Raw genomic sequence first — 21,377 nt, forward strand, 5'->3', positions numbered from 1 at the left:
AAGGAAAATAGCTGCAAGGGGGATGGATGCAGGGTGGGAGGTAAAGAAAATGGCTGCAGCAGGGGTTAAGGAAAATGGCTGTGGGGGTGTTATGGTTAAGGAAAATGGCTGCAGGGGGTATTTAAAAAATACAGCAGCTTTGGGGGGCAGAATCTCATGATTGTGTGGTGGTCACATGGGTGGTCTCAGCAATCACTAGAATACTAAATATTAGTGAGATGGGGCTGGTAGAGGTTTGTATTTGATTGACAACAAATATTTAGATATTGCTTATATATGCCTGTCCAATGGGGTACTTTTATTTGGCCATAATGGAGTGTTTTGTTTTAACTAAAGGGCCTAACCATTCAGGGTTTGCATTATAATACATTTTTGCATTTTCAAAACAGGACGCCAACTTTCCAGAAGCCAGCGAGAGGATAACAAAGTTGCAAGAGAGAAGAGCAAGAACAGGTAAAAGACAATGGCACAATCTGTCTAAATTTGAATGCTGGAGAATACACCTGAACATTCATATTCAGGAGTGTTCCTATACACCTATATATTCGGAGGAGGGAGGGGGGGGGGGGGCTGCGGCCGTATTAGCCTAGGGCGGCCAGAACCCTTAATCAGGCCCTGTCCCCAGGTCAGAATCGAACCTATGGCCCCAGAGCAGTGAGGCAGCAATGTTATCCACTGCACCAAAGTAAAAATAAGAGAATCCTGAGGACAGTGTGCCTTAGGAGTAGAAAATAGTAGCACCACATTGCTACTTAAACCACTGGTATGTATGGTACATGGTGTTTAGTTTTAGCAATGCCAGTTGGATCACAATTTTAAGTGAAACTGTCACCTCTATGTATAACTACACTGGTGTCTTTAATATCTAGACTTGCCTGTGTTTTAAACAAACTGCTACAGTGACATTTTCTATCCTCACCCCAAAGTATAACACCCTCGTTTTTTACACACCTATGGTACTGCTAAACCTGAATCCCTCAGCTCATTGGCATAGCAGAGGTATGGGCATTAGGCAGGAAATAAAAGATTAAATAAAAGGAGAGTAAAAAATAAGCAACCAAACAACAAAAACAAACAAACATGGAAAAGGTAAATTTACAAATGGCAAGTATGACATATAGTTGGCTTAATATATACTAATGAACTAGAAAATGTTAATTCATGGTAACAGGTGCACTTTAACAGTTTCTAATTTGCAGAATATTTTGTGACCTCAGAGATGGAGAGGGGTGTCCCCTCCAGAACAAGAGCACTTTCAATTCCTCATTTAAACAACATAACTCTTCATGAAACGAAAGTCTTTTGTATGACTTGTTCATGGCTAAGTTCCATCATCACTTCATGTTCTGTGAAGTACTACCTCTTTATGTCACTTTACACTATTACATCTAAATCACATGCCCACACTTAAACTGCTTTCAGATATCTTTACAGTGAGCAAGTAACACTAAAAAGGGCTTTTTTATTTTTGTTATAAAATCCCACCTTACACCGAGTAGCTTAATCATGGGATTCCCATATCCAGGACCCCTTGTAGTTCCCACTGTATGCATCCCAGCCTTTGCCGGTTAACAGTTCATTTTCCAGGGATGGAAAATCTCCAAAACTGATAATTAATACAGTGATCAGTACAAGTGTATTGAGAACGCAGAGTAGATTGCTGTTGTGACGTCCAATCACACTTCTCGATAAACAGGCACTACTCATCTAATTCATTCTCCGAGGTGGTGATCCCTGGACAACTGCCATTTATGGATGTGGCAGGAGCGATTACAGCAGGATATGTGGGAACCACACTATTATGCTATTTGGGGGAGTGGATTTGTCCTATAAAAGAAAAAAAAACCAAAGAATTTAGACAAAGCAGTTATGTTAGGAAAGGATTAGGGAACTGGTGGATTTCTGTTATTAACAAGGCTGCAGAGCAAACAAGAGAGCTGAAGATTGCCTCTCTCCGTTTAGTTTTGTAGGACAGATATTACAACCCCTTGATCGAATTCAGTGATGGATTGATATAAAAGCCTATCTTAAATGTATAACCTTCATGGTTCTCTGAAAAACATTAGTAGGGCAAGGAAAGATAAACTCAATATAAGGAAATAATTGACTTAATGTGACCAACCATTATTAATAGTTTATAAACAATGCACCTGAATGCATCATAAATGGGTCAGTACAATGATACAATGATAGTTTGTCATTGGGGGAACTATATCATTGTAGGCTCGTTATATTTAATTTTTGAGCCTATCAAGTTGTGCTGATGTTCGGACAAACATTAAAAAATGCAAGTTTGCAAAGAAATAAGGGTCTTTGTGGGTTATTTACCACAGAGGCTAATCTGTACTAAAATGAAGGCAACCAATCAGCAATTAACCTTAAGCTGGGTACACACTACAGCCCGAGTCATTAAGGAGAGCAAAGCATAAAAAAGGTATAACTTTGCAACTGGGCAAAACCATGTTGCGTTGGAGGGGGAGGTAAATTTAAAATGTGGGGACAGATTTATAGTTTGGGTAGGGCATGTCCTAGACAGTGGCGGATCCAGGGGGGGGGCGATCGCACCTAGCAGGGGCTTGCTGCCGGCGGCTGCACAATATGTGCAGGTCCGCTCGGCAGTGACAGTGTGCTGCCCGGCTGCTCTGATTGTGTTTTAAACACAATCAGAGCAGCGGGGCAGCACACTGTCAGTGCCGAGCGGACCTGCACATACTGTGCAGCCGCCGGCAGCATTAGACATCAGAAAGAAGGCGGGGCCTAAATCGCCCCACCCCCCCCCCCCCCCCCCCCCTAAAATCGCCCCGGGTAAAGTTATTGTCTAGATCCGCCCCTGGTCCTAGATCAAATTTAAATATTAGTGTGAAAATAAAGTTATGAAGTATTTGTGTTCTAGTTGAAAAAACAGTCAATATTTAATATATGTGTAAAATAATAAACTAATTCGCACCCTTTGCATTCTAACATGGTTTGTCCTGGAGAAGATTTACTCCTTTTTTTTGCCTTACTTTCCTTAATGACTCAGGTCCTACAGGTTTTTCAACCAATTATAATGCCAATTACACGATAAACGACTGCTAAATCTGATATTGCATTAGTGTGTACGTTCCCACAATCATGTTTTATTGTACTAAAGCATGTCATATCGTCTGATTTGATTTTTATTAACTGACTAAAAAGCACTATGGACAATGGAATGATGTCAGGCAAATGTGAAAGTGTGTGGTCAGAAGTGTAGGCAGATCTCTCTATAGAGAGTGCAGAGTCACAATCTTTTCAGCAGATGGTTATGACAGATGAAGAGTACAGATCTGAAGGTAAACCATGTAGGTGTGTACACATAAATCTACATGCTCATCGGGACTTTCAGTCACTGATAAAAATAGTTACAGAAATTGCATCTGCTGTAAATTTTCAGTAGTATCTACCCAGCTTAATTCTGTGTACTGCAGCTTAGATAATAAAAGAAAAAAGTCAGATTGGTTGCTATGGTTTCAAAGCAGATTATTAGTATTATTATTAATTTTGCAGATTTGTATGGTGCCACAGTGCACCGAAGCAATGTACAGAAGGGAAAACAGTACATACATAAAACAAGGACATACAAGGTAGACAAAATAAAAGCAGACATGCAAACAAAGGGTATTGTCACGGTGTCAGATGTTAGAATAGACCTCGGGCCCTGCTTAGGTGATGACTAACCTCTACGAGGTGAGGAGTCTAACAGAAAGAGAGGTATTCACCAGGGATCCTCGTAAGGGAATATGGGCTTGGCTGCTCTCTATCTGCAGGCCACGGTCCTCTAGGAGGCACAGAGCAGGGTATAACAACCCGGACACAGAACGAGAGGCTGAGCGGAGCATCGGAAAGTAAGTAGATAAATAGATAAATCTGAGGAACAAGATGGAATGACAACAGAACACTGGTGCTAACAGTATGGCCTGTAAGCAGGATCGATGATGATGTGACCTGCAATGTTCTGCAGGTTAGCCACAGGTCTTGGATCATGGAACAGGTAACAAGAATACAACAGAGAATATGAACGCAGAGGGCTCCATCCCGCCCTCTGCGTTCGGCTAACGACCGCCGCCTCTCTTCCCCCCTGATTACCTCCTCCCATGCTCGCATCCAAGACTCCTCCCGCGCTGCCCCCCTCCACTGGAACCAGCTCCCCCGCTCCATCAGAACTTCCCCAACTTGTCCAGCTTCAAACGGGCCTTAAAAACCCACCTATTCCTTAAAGCCCTCCAGTCCCCCACCTAATTGACCTCCTCCCAGTCTCCCCTACCCCCTCCCACTTCTGTCCCCCTCTTACCTCCCTCCTTTTCATTCTCCTCTCCCCCCCTCTCCGTCTCTGCCTCCGTTCTCCCCATTCCCTCCTCCCACCATTGCGTCTCTGTCCGTCCTACCCTCCCCTTAGATTGTACGCTCCTTCGAGCAGGGCCTCCTCTCCTTCTGTTCTCCACCACCTTAACTCTGCTCTCCAGCTCCTTGTCTCTTCCGTGAGGTCCCCCTGCCCTTCTACCCCCCCTCTCTACCCCGCTGGGGCTCTCACCTCTCATCTAGCTGTACATTGAGCTTCTGAGTTACTGTGCTTTTTGTTAACTGTACCGTGCTGTCTCACCCTGTATCGTGTTTCTGTCTGTCCCTGTACGGCGCTACGGATACCTAGTGGCGCCCTATAAATAAAAATTAATAATAATAATAATAACAGAGAGGTGGAAGCTGCAGGAAACTGAAGCACTGAGGTCCTAAGAGGCAGTATAGGTTTGGTAGCAGGATCGATTATGATGCGCAATGTGCTGCAGGTTAGCCACAGGTCTTGATCGTAGAACAGGTAACACGAATACCAGTGATACCAGTAGAAGATAACAGGAGTCAGAGAGAACAGCGTCCTCACTGGAGGCGTGACCTCCTCCACGGAAGGTGCCTTAAATAGTAAACTGATCTACGGTCAGTCAATGTGAATCCAGGAGAAGTTTGAAAGTGCTAGGCTGCACATGTGCAGCAACTATCGGCCAAATGTTCTCACAAAGGAATGCAGAGCAAGCCAAACGCTAGTGGTAGTCAAGGGAAACCCCGATAATGGTGATCTCAGACAGAATAGCAGGTGAGATGCGTGATCGTTATGAAGGACCTGCTCATTAAAGAGTTTTCATTCTAAGTGAAAGAGGGTACAGCTGCAACAAGAGGACCAAATGTGGTACAGAGTGGAGATTAGGACAGTTGTGAAGGTGCATTAGTGTGAGTAGCGTTATCGGGGATAAGGTCAAAGAGCGTCTAAAGATTTGGAGGCTGTGAAAAATTAAACTAATGTTATATATATTGACCCTGGCATACAGTAAACTACTCCTCCCGTCCAGCAACCTTCCATAATTTTAGTATGAAGGTTGTTTTCACACTCCTGGTCTTTCTTGCTATAGTGGAAAGCAACCCAGATTGTTCATTCCATGGCTCTTCCAGACCAACCTCACCACTATGCTATGGGGATCTATTAATGAACAAACACTAGCACTTTATAGACTTGCTTGGCCTGGTTAGAGATTAAGGGAAAAAACTGCCATTGTGCCATTTTCCTTATGTATTTACTTTAAATAGCCCTGGTTCTGTGAAACCAGAACGGGAACAAGTGTCTATTGGAGAAACTCATCCAATTATTGCTGCGGGACCAGCTCTAGCAACTAGTGGTAAAGCAGCTGTGTTTCAGCAATAGACTGTCGCTGGTCACCACTGCTTTGTAAATGGATTGCCGATCATCCAGATCAGTGGCAAAACATTGTGAAATTGTAGAAAATTGGCATAAGCCACTTACACACTTCAGGCCAGTTCTTCTCTAAGCTCCCACACTCTTTCATGTATAGCATGTGGCACAGATAGTATGTAAGAAATACTACCTTGGAGGCTCTTGCTTTAGCTTTAAGGCCTTTTATTTCAGGATCATCCATTAACCTTTAACAGACATTGCTATCAATATGTGTAATGACTACCGGGTCCTTCCCAGCTCCTTCAACACATAACTGAGGTGTTCACAATTCTCCTATCTTCTTTATAGGGAGAAATGGCTATTACACAGGCAATAGTGAGATGACTATGTGACAAGTGGTATACACGAAACCCCCTCAGTTTCAGTAGTTGTGGGAAGGAGCAGGGGATCTACTCTATGATTTAGATTTCTTTGAATTAGAGCTATCATGATAAAGTTAAAACATGTTTTAGACAGTGCAAAATAAGTACATTTCACAAATTATTTCATTATGATTTCAGTTTCCAATATCTTTATCATCCCAACCACTCCTTTAACCTGCATTTCTGTGACTGCACTGTCTGGTTCAAAAAGTGACGGTTCCTGAACAGCTGGGTGTGCTGTACATAGATCTCCAATGATCAGATCGTCTCACAGCTCAGTGTTTCTTATAAAAGGCTATGAGTACTTAAAGCAAGGAGCAATGAAAGGGCAGAGTGTACATGCAAGAGAACCTTTAACACTTAAACTACTGGGGTTTTTAATTAATCAAATTATAAAAAGGTTCTACATAATACTGCCCACAGCATATTTATATGAAAACGTCAGGTTAGGTCCCTTTTAGTTAACCACCTTTAGTCCTCATTTGCTTCTCCATTAAAAGTTCTAAGCTATATCTCCTGTCCTTTGTCAACTTAACTGGGCAAAATATCTATTTTGGCTTCTCATCCAACCAATATGCATACAATACACAAATCTTTCTAATCCTGCTGCCTTGATTTTTGCCATAATTCTAAGGCTAAAATCTAGAACTGTTATTAAACCTCCTTTTGACAAACATAAATCACAATCTTAACCCAACTTATTACCAGCTTTCTAAAAAAATCCCAAACAGCATCATGAAATTCAGCATATATATGAATATTTATGAGCCACCTAAGGCTTTTGTCATCAAAATCGTGTGTATGATCGCAAATACTAGTAAGATAAATCCCAGAGCAGAATATGAAAGGAGACCGCAACCATCTGAATCTGCTGCTCTTAAAGAAGGAAAGTTGCAGAATCTCAGCCCAATAGCGAAGAATACAAAAACTATGCTCTACTGCTTTGTACTTCATATTCAGTGACAGGACCTCTAAAACACTCACAACAACATATATCTTACTATAAAAGACAGGGCTAGAAAAATGCAAATGTCCAGATCACCATGACAACTACATACAACTTGACGACTAGAGCATGTCCCCATTCTGTGGTGCCCCAAAACCCTATTAAACAGCACAGAGGAAGTGCATAAACGCTTTTAAAAATGCAGGGCTACAAGGGGTTACTAGAGGCTGAGGAAGACACAGTGGGAATGACAGTTGACAGTTGAACTGAAAGTACGTACCCAGGAGGATGTGCAGGAAGGAGGAGTGTGTGATATAGCAACAAGAAAGGGGAAGCTGACATGAGAGACTGATCTGCTGCTGGAATTGGTGATATTGCCAGCACACACGGCTGGAGAACGGCTGGAGACACACAATGGGGCGTCCAACACAGTTTCCACGAACTGCAGAACCTTTTCAAGGTAAAATCCTAGCCTGCAGTGTACTGCACACACCCCAGCGTCAGAGGGAAGAGTGATGAGAGAACAGCGCCATCTTGTGACTGAATTGAGTAACAGTCCTGTGTTTTGTTATAATCTTTAACACTGCCTACAGTTTAACATCTACCTTTTAGAGAGAAAGTACAGAGACTTAATCGGGATTATTAACCCTTCTGGAAACTTCTACAGGATATTTAAACACTACAAAATTCCTGTGCACAGTTCAACCCAGGACTGAGTGTAAAATATTGTAACGTTACCAGGGATAATATTGGTGCACCAAATATTTTAGATGAATGTTAATGTTAAGTGATTTACCTAAAAATTGATTTATTGATATTGAAGATGTTATCGCTATTGTGCCTTATACTGACCAGGCGTATATTATATGTTAAATGCTATTGTGCTCCATGCTGATCAAACGATTATTTTGTCATTACCATTAAGCTAAAGGGGTCAGTGGCGCGTTAGCTTACCAAAATTATCCTTACCACATTCTTAATAAACCCAAGTTGTTTGACCAATCCTTGTCCCTTTCATTGAAGTATTTATCTCCTGACCACCGGATATCCGAACAGAAAAGAACCTGACTCGTGTCTGGAGGACAAGGTAAGGGAAGGAAATCCCATCCGTCTCGACCACCACAATTCCATGCTTCTTCCCTACACTGAAGTGCTTGAGAACAACAATACGCCCTCCAGTACTTTTGCCATGGACCACATTCTTGGGGACTACAGCTCTTGGGTAACTCTTGGGTAAAGCGTTATGAAGCACTGTGCCGTTACTGTAACCAAAGGCAGCCAAGATTTACATACAACTTGGATTTGGCAATAGTAACAGCATAGCCACTCATAAGACATAATTGTAATTACCCAGAACATGTTCTAATACTTTCTGGAAAATGCAATGGGAAGGGAAAGAAGCCTGAGGATACTGTGGTCACTGGCAGGTAAACTTGATGGGGGTCACAGGCCGACAAGGATGTGATGGTCGGCACTGGAAGGGAGTACTTGTAATGAAGTGCATAGGCTTGTCATCTGTTATTTTGACCACAGGCTAGTAAAATGTGTTATGATATATAATATTTAGGTCAATTATATGCTGACCATGATGCTATGTTACCTGCCAGGAATATTACACCCCTAAATATCGTTGTGTTGTGCACAAATTGTTTATTATAAAAATTGATTGTTTCCAAGTTTGGTCCCTGGCTCCTTACTTTTGGGGGATATTTGTCCATGCCTGCTATAAGTTTCTTGATGAAGATTCACACAATGTAAGCAAGTGGCTAAAGTTGCTGCCATTAATCCAAGGTAAGTCAATGGCTCTGCAGAATTATCTTGTATCATTCACAATCATTCACATAGTAATAATGCCACCAACTGCATTGGCCAAAGAAAGCAGAAGCACACACTTTCTTTTGCAATGAACAAAAGGAGAAGTAATTTTTTTTTTTAAAGTGGGATAATAGGTGATTCACTGAATAAGAGGAAGCTGTGACGTCTCAGCCAGACATTTAACGTGTCATGTGGAGTTAATAGATCACCACGTACTCTTCAAAGTCAATAGCAAACTCTACAGTGTCATGTGGTGCTGGGAAATGAGCAAGATGTGTCAATACAAGACACTGTTTCAATACCTGGCATCTTCAAGCACAGCTCCCATAACTCTGCATTTTTCTTCATTCTTAACATCTTCATTGATGTCTGTCCCACCAAAGACTGCCCCAAAAGGGATTCTGTTGCCTAAAGATAGAACACAAACCCGAGTGACAACTCTGAAGGTTTATATTATTTGCAATATAGGGACAAAATAAAGCTAAAAAAATAAATTAAGCCAACTACAATTTGTATTATTATTTTCTCTTAAATAAACAGTAAGCAGGCTAAGCCAATGTCCAACATTCTTGGTCCTGCTTTGCCTTTGTTCTATACTAAAAAGCTCTGCATGTAGGTTTTTTTTCAATGGTTTACAGCTAATTCTTAAGTAAGAGAGATCGAACGAGACCGAGAGAGCTAGACCGAGAGATCGAACGAGACCGAGAGAGCGAGATCGAGGCCGAGAAAGCAAGACCGAGAAAGCGAGACCGAGACAGCGAGAGCGAGACCACGAGAGAGAGAGCGAGAGAGAGAGCGCGAGACCCAGAGAGAGAGAGCGCGAGACCCAGAGAGAGAGAGAGAGAGAGCGAGAGCGAGACCCAGAGAGAGAGAGAGAGAGAGAGAGAGCGCGAGCGCGAGACCCAGAGAGAGAGAGAGAGAGCGAGCGCGAGACCCAGAGAGAGAGAGAGAGAGCGAGCGCGAGACCCAGAGAGAGAGAGAGAGAGCGAGCGCGAGACCCAGAGAGAGAGAGAGAGAGAGAGAGCGAGCGCGAGACCCAGAGAGAGAGAGAGAGAGAGAGCGAGCGCGAGACCCAGAGAGAGAGAGAGAGCGAGCGCGAGACCCAGAGAGAGAGAGACCCAGAGAGAGAGAGAGCGAGCGCGAGACCCAGAGAGAGAGAGAGAGAGAGACCCAGAGAGAGAGAGAGAGCGCGAGACCTAGAGAGAGAGAGAGAGAGAGAGCAAGACCCAGAGAGAGAGAGAGAGCGAGACCCAGAGAGAGAGAGAGACCCAGAGAGAGAGCGCGAGACCCCAAGAGAGAGAGAGCGCGAGACCCCAAGAGAGAAAGAGCGCGTGAGGGATTGAGACCAAGACAGAGAGAGAGACCAAGAGAGAGAGACCGAGAGAGAGAGAGAGACCGAGAGAGAGAGAGAGACCGAGAGAGAGAGAGAGACCGAGAGAGAGAGAGAAACCGAGAGAGAGAGAGAGAGACCGAGAGAGAGAGACCGAAACCGCTAACAATCAAGGTAGTATGAAAGAACTGAGGTTTGCATTGTCCTGTGAATCACAAGATGGAAACACATTGTCATTTTGTACTAACTTATATATAATAATGTATTAGTAAATTGCATGTAAATGCATCAGTGTCATTTCACACTGATTTTATGTCTTACAATTGATGGAGTGGAAGTTCTTCATTCAAAATAAATTGTGAATAAATGAAAATAATGTCCTTTTATATATGTTTTTGTATATTATTTTCTGTGCTTACTTAGAAACCGGTCCAATACCTACATTTGCTATAGAAAACAAGTTCTTGTGGTTTAAATGCAGTTGCATGGGGACAGAAGAGAAAGAACACAAGAGGCACTCCGGTTCCTAAAGCAAATATTGTAGGTAATAGAATTGCAACAATAGCAAATATTAAAATTTTAATTTTATTAATTTCTATTAAAAAGCAGCGAAATATAAAAGATGTTGATGTGTGTTATGTATTAAAATAAAATACCCAGACAGATGGCAAAAGAAGGTATTATATAATCATGATATATGAGATACTGAGATAGACCATTTGGTAAGAGATTGATTCCTATACCTCTGCGTCCCAAATTGTGAAATTCATATATAAGTCGCCAAATCCAAGTGTATATATATATATATATATATATATATATATATATATATATATATATATATATATATGTATGGGATTACAATCATAGCCGGACTAGTATCAATCACACTGATTATCAATATATATTGTGAAGTGGGTTATGATAGTTCCCCATGATTAAATTGTTTAATCATATACCCTCCTACATAGGTGGCTACCTATATGTGTAAAACTTATTATGGTTGGACACTTATATATAAACTTTCAGACCTAGACTACAGGTTTGAAGAGAGTCATCTCTTTATATATATATATAAATATTAATACACTTGGATTTGGCAACTTATATATGAATTTCACAATTTGGGACACAGAGGTATAGGTATCAATCTCTCACCAAATGGTCTATCTCAGTATCTCATATATCATGATTATATAATACCTTCTTTTGCCGTCTGTCTGGGTATTTTATTTTAATACATAACACACATCAACATCTTTTATATTTCGCTGCTTTTTAATTGAAATTAATAAAATTTAAGTTTTAATATTTGCTATTGTTGCAATTCTATTACCTACAATATTTGCTTTAGGAACCGGAGTGCCTCTTGTGTTCTTTCTCCTCTGTCCCCATGTAATGTTACTAACAGATGAGAGTGCACCCTGCCTTTTGTATGGAAATGATATTGTATCATCCCCAACTGAGCAAGGGATCCATAGCTGTGTGCGACCGTGTGTCTTTTCCTTTTTAAATGCAGTTGCAACTGCTTCACTTGTATGCATGGTTTACATTGCAAAGTGACGATTAGACAGTTTAAAGATCATTTTTATCACAAACCCCATCTAAAGAAAGTCAAAGACCTTACACACAACGCAATATTTTAGTACTTTATATAAAGCAAAATCGATAAATTGTCATATCACTCCGTTGTCGGGGTTTGAAGCCAGGAACTTCAGTACCTGCTCCTTGCCTCTCGACCACTGGAGTACGCACTGTGCTCGCTCCATGTTTCTGTGTGTATGGTCTCTGCACTATGTGACTTGTCTGCCCAAACAATCTCAGCTGTAATGACTAAGTGTAACAAGACCAGGAGATAAAAACAAGGGACAGTCGCAAAAATTCAAAGTAGGTGTGGACACAGGGACAGGCGACAAAATGTACTAGCAAATTCCAGTGCACTAACGGGTCTTTCCAGCACCCTCTTATATACTCATGGAGGGCGTATTGTTGTTCTCAAGCACTTCACTGTAGGGAAGAAGGAAGCACAGAATGGGGACATGCTCTAGTCATCAAGTTGTATGTAGTTGTCATGGTGATCTGGAGCAGCAGATTCAGATCGGTGAGGTCTCTCTCCTGGTCTTGTTACACTTAGTTTGTCCTGCTGTAGTTCTGAAGCTCCCTTTGCTATCCAAGTCTTGTGGGCATCCTTTTCGGTATTGAATCTTTGCTAAATAACTGCCTGACCTGGACTTGCCTGACAATTATCTTGTTGTTACTCCTGCCCCTGGTTACTATATTTGTATTGCGAGGTCCATAATTCATAGTCGCTCTCTCTCTCCATAATCTTCTAAACTACCCATCTCATCCATTTATATTTATACCTGCCCAGAGAACCCATTCTATCTCAGATACTGATAAGTGAAACTTTACTGATCACTACAATCATGTTATGTTACCTTATTTTTAGGTTAAATGGATTATAAAAATAATGAATTACCCAGCAGAAATCTCCCTGCTTTGTACAAATGGATAACCAGCCCAGCTTCAAACTTATTTTGGGCAATCAGCATTCCAACTTCCAATGGGCTCTGCAAGCCAGCTGCATCTCTGAGTTCACACTCATGACCAGCAGCTTCAAGGTGACTTCTGAAAGATGAAAAAAAAACAAAAAACAAAAAAACTATAAGTACACTCGAGAGAGAAATTATTCTTCAAGTAAACCACAAGTGCTTGCAAAGAATGACAGTCACATATATTAATTAAAATAATGCTAACAGTAATACTATTTAAAAGGAGAAATAGAATTGTTTTTTTCACTTAGCAGGGCAGTGCGTCTTCATCCCTCAAGGGCAGGGTAGAAACCACAGTCTAAGTTATTAGCTTGTAGCCTCCTGTTAAACAGAAATGTTCTGTGCAGATTGCAGACAGGGGCATGGACAGTAATGTCACAGCAAGCATAATGACAGTTATTGTGTCATATATCAGCACTAATTTAGGCACCGTCCAACAATTGTGGGATGTTGGTTTAACAATTTATGATTGGGGTGGGTGCTATATGCTCTATCGTTGGACGTTCAGGGTATAAATTAAAAGTGTTTTTACATTCATGGTCAATGTATGAATATTTCAAATGTTGCCTTTAGTTGTCCTTTGAGATCTTTAATCTAGCTATTGATATTGTTTTAAACAGAGATCAATAACAGGGTTATCATCTGCACTTTATCTTATTTCTCTCCCCCCCCCCCCCCCCCCCAAGACAATGGAGGCATTATGTTGTGTAGGGAGTAGAGTCCTTATATTGTTTGTATTTTTTTTTCTTGTAATGTATCTCTCCTTTTTATTACTATTGCACACAAGGGGTTAATTTACAAACCACAAAATATATGGACCCGCACTGTCTTTTTATTTGGGCAATTACACCAATTCATCTGCAAAGCCCACTTCTTACCTCATCCTTGTAACTACCTCCACAGTTACCTAGCAATGTGGATGCTGCCCTGAAATCATACTTGGGACAGATTGTGGACAATTTAAGACTGTTCCTCTATTTTTACAAGAGCGCACCGATTTTGATAGTGATCTATTTGTTGCAATATGATATAAAAGTTCATTTCTCTTTCATTGTTTAGAATGTTACAGGGAGAGAGTGATTGTGTTACTTGTTATGTAAATGTGATTGATTTGGGACTGTTATATATGGGCACTATTGTGGATGTCATTTTTACTGGCTTCATAGAATCAACACTTTGCTGTTTTGTTGTAAAAAAGACCGTCTCTGTCTTTGAACCTACGACCGCTGCTGCTTCTGTCCATTAAAAGACGGATTCATCAGCTTACAGACTGCATATGGTGGAAACTGTAAAATGTCACTTCAAAGACCATCCTAATACCACTTTAGGACAACCAACTTCATTAACTTTTTCCTTTAATATCTAGCTCTTAAATGATTCAGAGTGAAGGGACATCGGGATTTGTAAAATTAAATAATTTGGTCCCACAAAATGAAAAGCAGTTTTCGTGCAGCGAATCCACACTTCGTAAGGAGCATCCCTGATGAGCATAGCTCCTCTCATTAAAACCTTCTGACACTGCCATCTTGGGTCACAAATCTATGTGTGGAATCGTAAAATTGTGCACATTTAGGCAAAAGTATGGAGGTGATGTCCAGGGCTGCCAAGAGGAATTCAGGGCCCCGGTACAACAAATTCATGGGGCTCCCCTTATAGTTGAGTATGCTCAAAAATTTTGCGGCGCCGCAATTTTTTTTAGGGGGTGTGGTCATGCATTTGGGGGCGTGGCAAATGTGCCATTGGGGCGTGGCTAACACATCAAAATCACTAGGCTCTCAATTTGCCCGAGTGTCACATATGTCCAAGCACTCCTGACTTTCAGGACATCTAGCACCACAGTGTAGTATAGAAAAAAATGCAGTGTTACACAAAGAGTTCAGTCTTGGCCTGCACCTTACATTGGGCACAACACTCACCAAAAATTGACATTGTCCCTACTAGAATTACAACATTTCACATACTGTCCTGCTCTCTCCTACCTGTTCTTCTCACTTTCACCACCTGTGGCTGCATGTTTCTTTAGTTGCGGCTTGTCTGGATCCTGGAATGCTAGGGGCCCTATTTGGAAAAAAATAGCTACATTTAGATAATTCCAAACAACCCTGGCGTTAAATCAATACCATCCACGATTAATAATTAGGCCTTCCTCCAGCTCCAATATTACAATAATGTGCCCCTTCATCGTTTGCCATTCCTTATGATCACACTGCGCCCTCCATGCTGCTTTTGCCCCCTTCACCTGGCTCCCCTTCATCACACTATACTATGCTGCTCCCCCCCTTTTTCAATCCCACTGTGCCATCCATGCTGCCCACAATTTTATAACCCCACTGTGCCATGCTGACCCCTGTTTTTTAACCCCACTGTGCCATGCAGCCCCGTTTTTTAACCCCTCTGTGCCCCCCTCATTTTTTAACCCCTCTGTCATTCTGCCCACCCGTTTTTTAACCCCTCTGTGCCATCCTCATTTTTTAACCCCTCTCATGCTGCCCCCCATTTTTAACCCCTCTGTGCCCCCCTCATTTTTTAACCCCTCTGCCATGCTGCCCCCCTCCCCCCCGTTTTTTTAACCCCTCTGTGCCCCCCCTCGTTTTCCTCCCTTTACTTACCTTTTCGTCTCTCTTCTTTCTTAGTCTTCTCTGCTGCTCTGTGCTCCATTGCTCCAGACTGACTGAATGCTGGGCGTGACATGATGACGTCACACCCGGCATTCAGACAGTCTGAATGGAGCACAGAGCAGCAGAGAGGAGGGATGCTGGCGCTGCGATCACGTGAGTATGTTTTTGGTTTTTTTTTTAACTACCCTGCTCCCCCCACCAGCGACCGAGCCACCCCATCCCCCCCAACCCCGCCGCAAAAAAAAAAAAAAGAAAGAAAAAAAAAAAATCGGCAGCGCAAGGGGCCGGGCCGGGCCCCCTGACATGCCCGGGCCCGGGTAATTAGTACCCGCTCCCCCCCCCCCTCGGCAGCCCTGGTGATGTCACTAAACGTCATTTGTCCTTTACTGAAAATGCTTTAACATAGGAGCATTATTCCCAAGTTACAGCATACTTGCCAACTCTCCCGGAATGTCCGGGAGACTCCCGAAATTTAGGGCGGTCTCACGGACTCCCGTGAGAGCAGGCAAGTCTCCCGCATCCCGCAAGTGCCTTCCCTAAATGACGCGATTTGCGGTGAATCGCGTCATTTTGGCCCCACCCCCTGCAACAAAAATGGCATTTCCGCCGCAGGGGCGGGGTCAAAATTACGTGATCGGTCACGCCCGCCCTCCAGTCACGCCCCTCTCCCGGACAGAACTTGCCGAAAGTAGGCAAGTATGAGTTACCGTCAATTCACCTTACCTACATACAAGTTGGCAGTTTGCTGCCTGCTACCTAGCTGGAGTCAATACCTAAACTTGCATTGTGCTTTTTTCCCAGATTTTTAAACGGTCACAAGTAGACCGGTCTCTAGCATCTTTTATATTTCTATTATATTAGTATTTTTAAACAGCCAACTTATACATTAACATTTTCTCCAACTCTATAATAAGAGCAGGCCCAAGTTATCTGCAAGGTGTTCAATTGGAAATTAAGAAACTGTATTGTTGCTGATGTGTGTGGTTAAGCAATTCCTTTATCTGCTTTGTAGCACTGATTCTCTCTAGACAGTTACACTTCCTGCAATATTATGACAAGGCTAGTAAAGATTGTATTTAGAGCAAACAAGAAAAGACATCTGCAATAATCTCAGAGAAGCAATGTACCTTGAGCTTCATTGGACCACCTATTCATCAGTATAAATCTGGTGCAGACACTGTTGGGCTCTGCCGTTACTGGCTTTTGAAAAACATTGTCTTGTCATTTTACCTTTAATGCAAATTTTAGTTCTGATTACCGTGGATACACTATGCGTATTCAGAGTTGAAGACGCGTCCAGGTCTGAATAGGTTGCCGTTGCGTCAGCTGACAACAGAAACACCCCTTGCGTACATGTACAAAAGCCTTTTATTTGGTATGTTACGAACGCAATTTAAGCATCATTTAAACTTGAATAGCCTTGCTACAACATACTCCGAAAATCCTAATCTATGGCCGAGTGAGCCAAAGATGGGCCAAGCCTAGCAGTGTATGTCTCACACTGAATTAGGCTTAAAGTCCATAACATAGCCTTAGAAAAAAAAAAGAATGTCAAACACATGGCATTCTATTTTTACATGTTACAAGATGCCTATCCATATTGGATCAACTTTTTTAGGTTTATTTCCATTGTGCCAAATGGATGAATGCTGAGAGAACATCAACCACCAAACCGATAATTACCACCTGAATATAACAAGGAAACCAGCTCAGTGAAAAGCTGGACACACTTTGAGCAGTGCCTACTGTAAATAGAAAAAAACAATATGTTCTCCATAGCGTTCTTGCAGTTCACACAAGCTATGTCAATCCAACAAAAATATTACTGTAAAATGAAAGGTGGCCGCATTAGATTATTTTTAAAACACGTTGAATTAAGCAACAAAGAGAAAATCACTTAATTTACCTAGTTTAAGTAATGTTATATATTTTTTTACTTTGTTACCCTTGAGAGGGTAGCAAAGAAGTTTCCATTGCTGCCCCAAATGCGAAATCTTTAAACCAACAAAAACACATTATCCTGTTATCCTACTCTTATTAGTATAATAAACGCAATACGAAGCAATTACCTGTTTCATGATGACTCATTTTGTGATTCATGCCAAAATACATCAAAGAACCACTCAGCACAGGCTATTGCACTGAAACCTCACTACTGTCAACACAAGCAGAAGTGTAAATCACTGGTCAAACCAAAACATTGAAAAATGGCGCTCGCAGATATGTGCGCAAAGATCCCTGTCTCTACAGGATTTTTTCTTACCAAACCTCCGCCTACGCAAGCTCCTGAAAACCTGAAGTTGTGAAAACGTCACACGCGTTGTGTATTTGACACTTTCAATTCCCCAGTCAGTAACATATCTTTTTTTATCTGGAAACACAAGAATGAAATATTACTCATCTTTCCCTCCCCCATGTGATGAAAAGCCCCTACTAAAACATCAGCTCCGACGCACCATATGTACAATGGGAAATACTCTAGTACTCATTCTTGGATTACACAGAAGTTATGTTACTAATTTTAATCCTCACTACCACAGGCATAGTGATTTTATCCGCACACTACCGTTCCAAGGTAGCCATAGACATAAACTTTATACCATGGACAACGCCACCTTTTGTGACACCGATCGCTCATAGAATGACTGTGGGTGTCACTCACCGGACTGTTAGTTCCTCTAGTTCAAGACATGGGTCTCTCTCTGTCTTGCCGGCGCCTGTCTTGCGCCGCGGCCGTCCGCCATCTTGACCAGAGGTCTGCGCATGTGCAGACCTACAGACTGTTAAAACCTTGTTCCTCACCTCATTGGATAATTAATCACTCCTCACTATTTAAGACACCTGTTGCCTTATTACCTTTGCCTGTTCTTGGTCCTCATTCTGCTGAGTTATCAAGGAGTTTCCTGTTCCTGTTTATGGTACCTGTTTACTGTAGACGCTACCTGCTCCTGGACAAGTCTTCACTCCATGTCAGTGGCAATACCTGCCAGCCGCAGACCGCTCCATGCTACCTTGTATTCTACCTGCTCCTGGACAAGTCTTCACTCCACGTCAGTGGTAATACCTGCCAGCCGCAGACCGCTCCATTCTACCTCGTATCTTACCTGGACAAGTCTCTACTCCACGCCAGTGGTAATACCTGCCAGCCGCAGACCGCTCCTTGCTACCTTGTATTCTACCTGCTCCTGGACAAGTCTCTACTCCACGCCAGTGGTAATACCTGCCAGCCGCAGACAGCTCCATGCTACCTTGTATTCTACCTGCTCCTGGACAAGTCTCTACTCCACGCCAGTGGTAATACCTGCCAGCCGCAGACCGCTCCATGCTACCTTGTATTCTACCTGCCCCTGGACAAGTCTTCACTTCATGCCAGTGGTAATACCGGCCAGTCGCAGCCTACTCTATCTACATTGTATGTTATCTATTTTCGGGACTAAGTTCTATTGTGCCTCTGTAGTGATAGCTGTGAGTCGCTGACTCTTCTACTACACTGTATTATTGGCTGCTCGTATAGACTTTTCTTCAGTTGTCAAGCATCTGCCTGTTTCAAGTTACCTGCGTGCTAGGCACTTTGGAACTCTCTCCTCCTATTATTACTGCTCATCATACTGCCGGGTTACCATTGTTTCTACTGCTCAGAGACTAATATATATATATATATATATATATATATATATATCGTTGACATGCCTTCTTCCATTCAGCTTAAGCAGATCTGTGTACTTATTGTGTGTAGCTGTATCCGCATATTCACCATACTCCCCAGAGGGCCGCGACCTGCACAGTGGAAGCCGCTAAAACCCATACTTCCTTGCGCGAGTTCCTGGAGAAGACCAGCCACTGTGTTAGATTCCGCGCCTCTGGTGAGTAAAGTTACATCTGGTGAATTCTGGGTCAAAACTCCTAGTGCCCGTGACATTGGGCACCATAACTAGTGAGGGTGAAGACGAATTTCCGGGCTTCTGCTCACCTCTGATTCTGGGTTCAGTGAACTCCAAAGTGCGAGAGAGCATTCTTGTTCACTCTTCCCTGATCATTATGTTTTCTGCTCCTAAGTCATGGGTGAGCTTGGATTGCCTTTTGGTTGTCCAATCACTCCAAGCCAGTAAATACAAATCTATGGGTGTGACTCAATTCAGTGCAAAGTCCATTTGGGGCTTGGCGTGATGAGACTCTGCGGGATGTCAGGGTACTAAAGCATCACTTATTGTTACTTTGTGTAGCATTGAATCTCTCTCTGCTAAGTCTCCCACGTGAGGAGACAGAAATATTGTTTTTCCTGGTAACATGGACCTAAAGAACAACCCTCTGGGCATTATTGATCTCTGATAGCCTAAATACACTATCATATTAGATGTATATGGCAGATCCTGAGCTCTTGCAATAGTAAAGAGAATGTTTTTCTTAAATGTTAATATTAAATTTAAAAATATGTTGTTCCCATGACAGGGAGAAATAAAACATAACACAAGGAATAAAAAAAACAAAAAAAAAAATATAAAACCCACAAACCTCACAGAACAAATGTGGTTGTATAATTTTAGAGAAACATTAATTGTATGAAAATAGCAAAAATCACGAATACAGTTTAATGCAATTTTTCATGCATTCATGCTTTGTTGTTGATAGAACACACAAGTTTCAAGTTAGATGTGGAACATATAAAATGTACATATTTACATATTTGTATTAAACTTTTACTTTTTGTAGGCTTCTTCTGTATAACATTGGGCTTGCATGAGGATTTTTAGATGCAAATTATGTATGTTTAAATTTTACTTTAAAAAAAATGTGACCAATACATGCATATAGTGGGGTACAAAATCATAGTTACAAGTTCTATATTTTCTAGGATAAATATAGACTACTCTATGGTTTAAAGGGGCTGCTATGGATGTAGGAGTCTGCAATACAGGTCTTATTAGTGGATACAAAAATTTGGAAGCTAGCCTGGCTACTCGCAGTATACAAATTCAGCAGTCTTTTGACAGAGAAAAGGTTAATGCTAAAGCAATGTGCACAGGACATGGACAGGGAAGTTACAGGTTTACCCTCTACACTGATAACATAGCTGACGTGTAACAACAAGTCAATTACTGAAACATTCAGTACAAAAAGAAAAGTTTTCGGCATAGACAAAAAGAAACTGCACCATTAAATGCCACAAGGTACTTGAACAAAGGTCCTAACTATGCAAAAGTACAACTATACAGAGAATAGGAAACATCTTACTGTAATGTTATATAGCAATAATAATCTGATCTTTTATATGCCAATTTAAATAGCAAATGAAATGTACTGTACATTGCAATACGAAACTGCCATGACTTATAGCACTTGCTAGGGTTTGATTCACATAACTTGTATTCATAAGCAAGACTACTGCATTCTGCATAATATTTACTCTTTTCAGAGACATCATATTACATTTTAAACAGACTGCAACTATGTATTACATTATCTTATTGTATTGCTTGTCGTGAAATTGTCATCAACACACATAACTTACATGTATGCATAAAAATATATATGATTAGTGGTATTATCAACAAAGTATTTGGGGTTGTGAGAAGAAGGATTCGAATAGCCGGAAAACAATAAATGCAATAGGAGGATAATTGGAATATGAGTTATTTTCTCATTTATGCCAGACGTACATTTGATTGCATAGTATTGTGTTCCCGCTACTTGCTTACTTGATTCTGTATGCTGTGGTTGAATTGCCAGTGTGGGCTCTAAGGCAGGCCAGAAAGAGGATTCTCATAGCTGACAGCACAGGGGGAAGTGCCTGCTGTCACTCACTCTGCCTCTCTCTTCCACGTCTCCCCTGCTCATAGTAATGAAATGCAGCAGCTGTTACACATCCGGCTCTGTGGCATCTGCAGCCCGTACATGACCCACACTCAGGGGTGGGGGAGACGGTAGAACCTGCAGACCGAGCGCACGTTGTCTGTGCTTAATGTACACAGTCCGTCCCATAAACCTGTTACTAT

The 21,377-nt window shown here is 41.8% G+C and overlaps 1 protein-coding gene across 1 annotated transcript in view; it reads right to left on the reverse strand.

Annotated features, from left to right (window-relative positions):
* The window catches only part of GLT1D1 (glycosyltransferase 1 domain containing 1), a 91,107-nt gene extending 69,730 nt beyond the window's left edge, over nt 1-21,377 (reverse strand). The window contains exons 1-3 of the mRNA XM_075176793.1: nt 21,081-21,377; nt 12,694-12,842; nt 9,187-9,292 (exon numbers count right to left, since the gene is read on the reverse strand). Of these exons, the coding sequence (XP_075032894.1) occupies nt 9,187-9,292; nt 12,694-12,842; nt 21,081-21,148 (323 nt within the window). The 5' untranslated portion in view covers nt 21,149-21,377. The remainder of the gene's footprint in view (nt 1-9,186; nt 9,293-12,693; nt 12,843-21,080) is intronic.

The sequence above is a fragment of the Mixophyes fleayi genome, chromosome 1, assembly GCF_038048845.1.
Source record: "Mixophyes fleayi isolate aMixFle1 chromosome 1, aMixFle1.hap1, whole genome shotgun sequence".
Classification (NCBI taxonomy): domain Eukaryota; kingdom Metazoa; phylum Chordata; class Amphibia; order Anura; family Limnodynastidae; genus Mixophyes; species Mixophyes fleayi.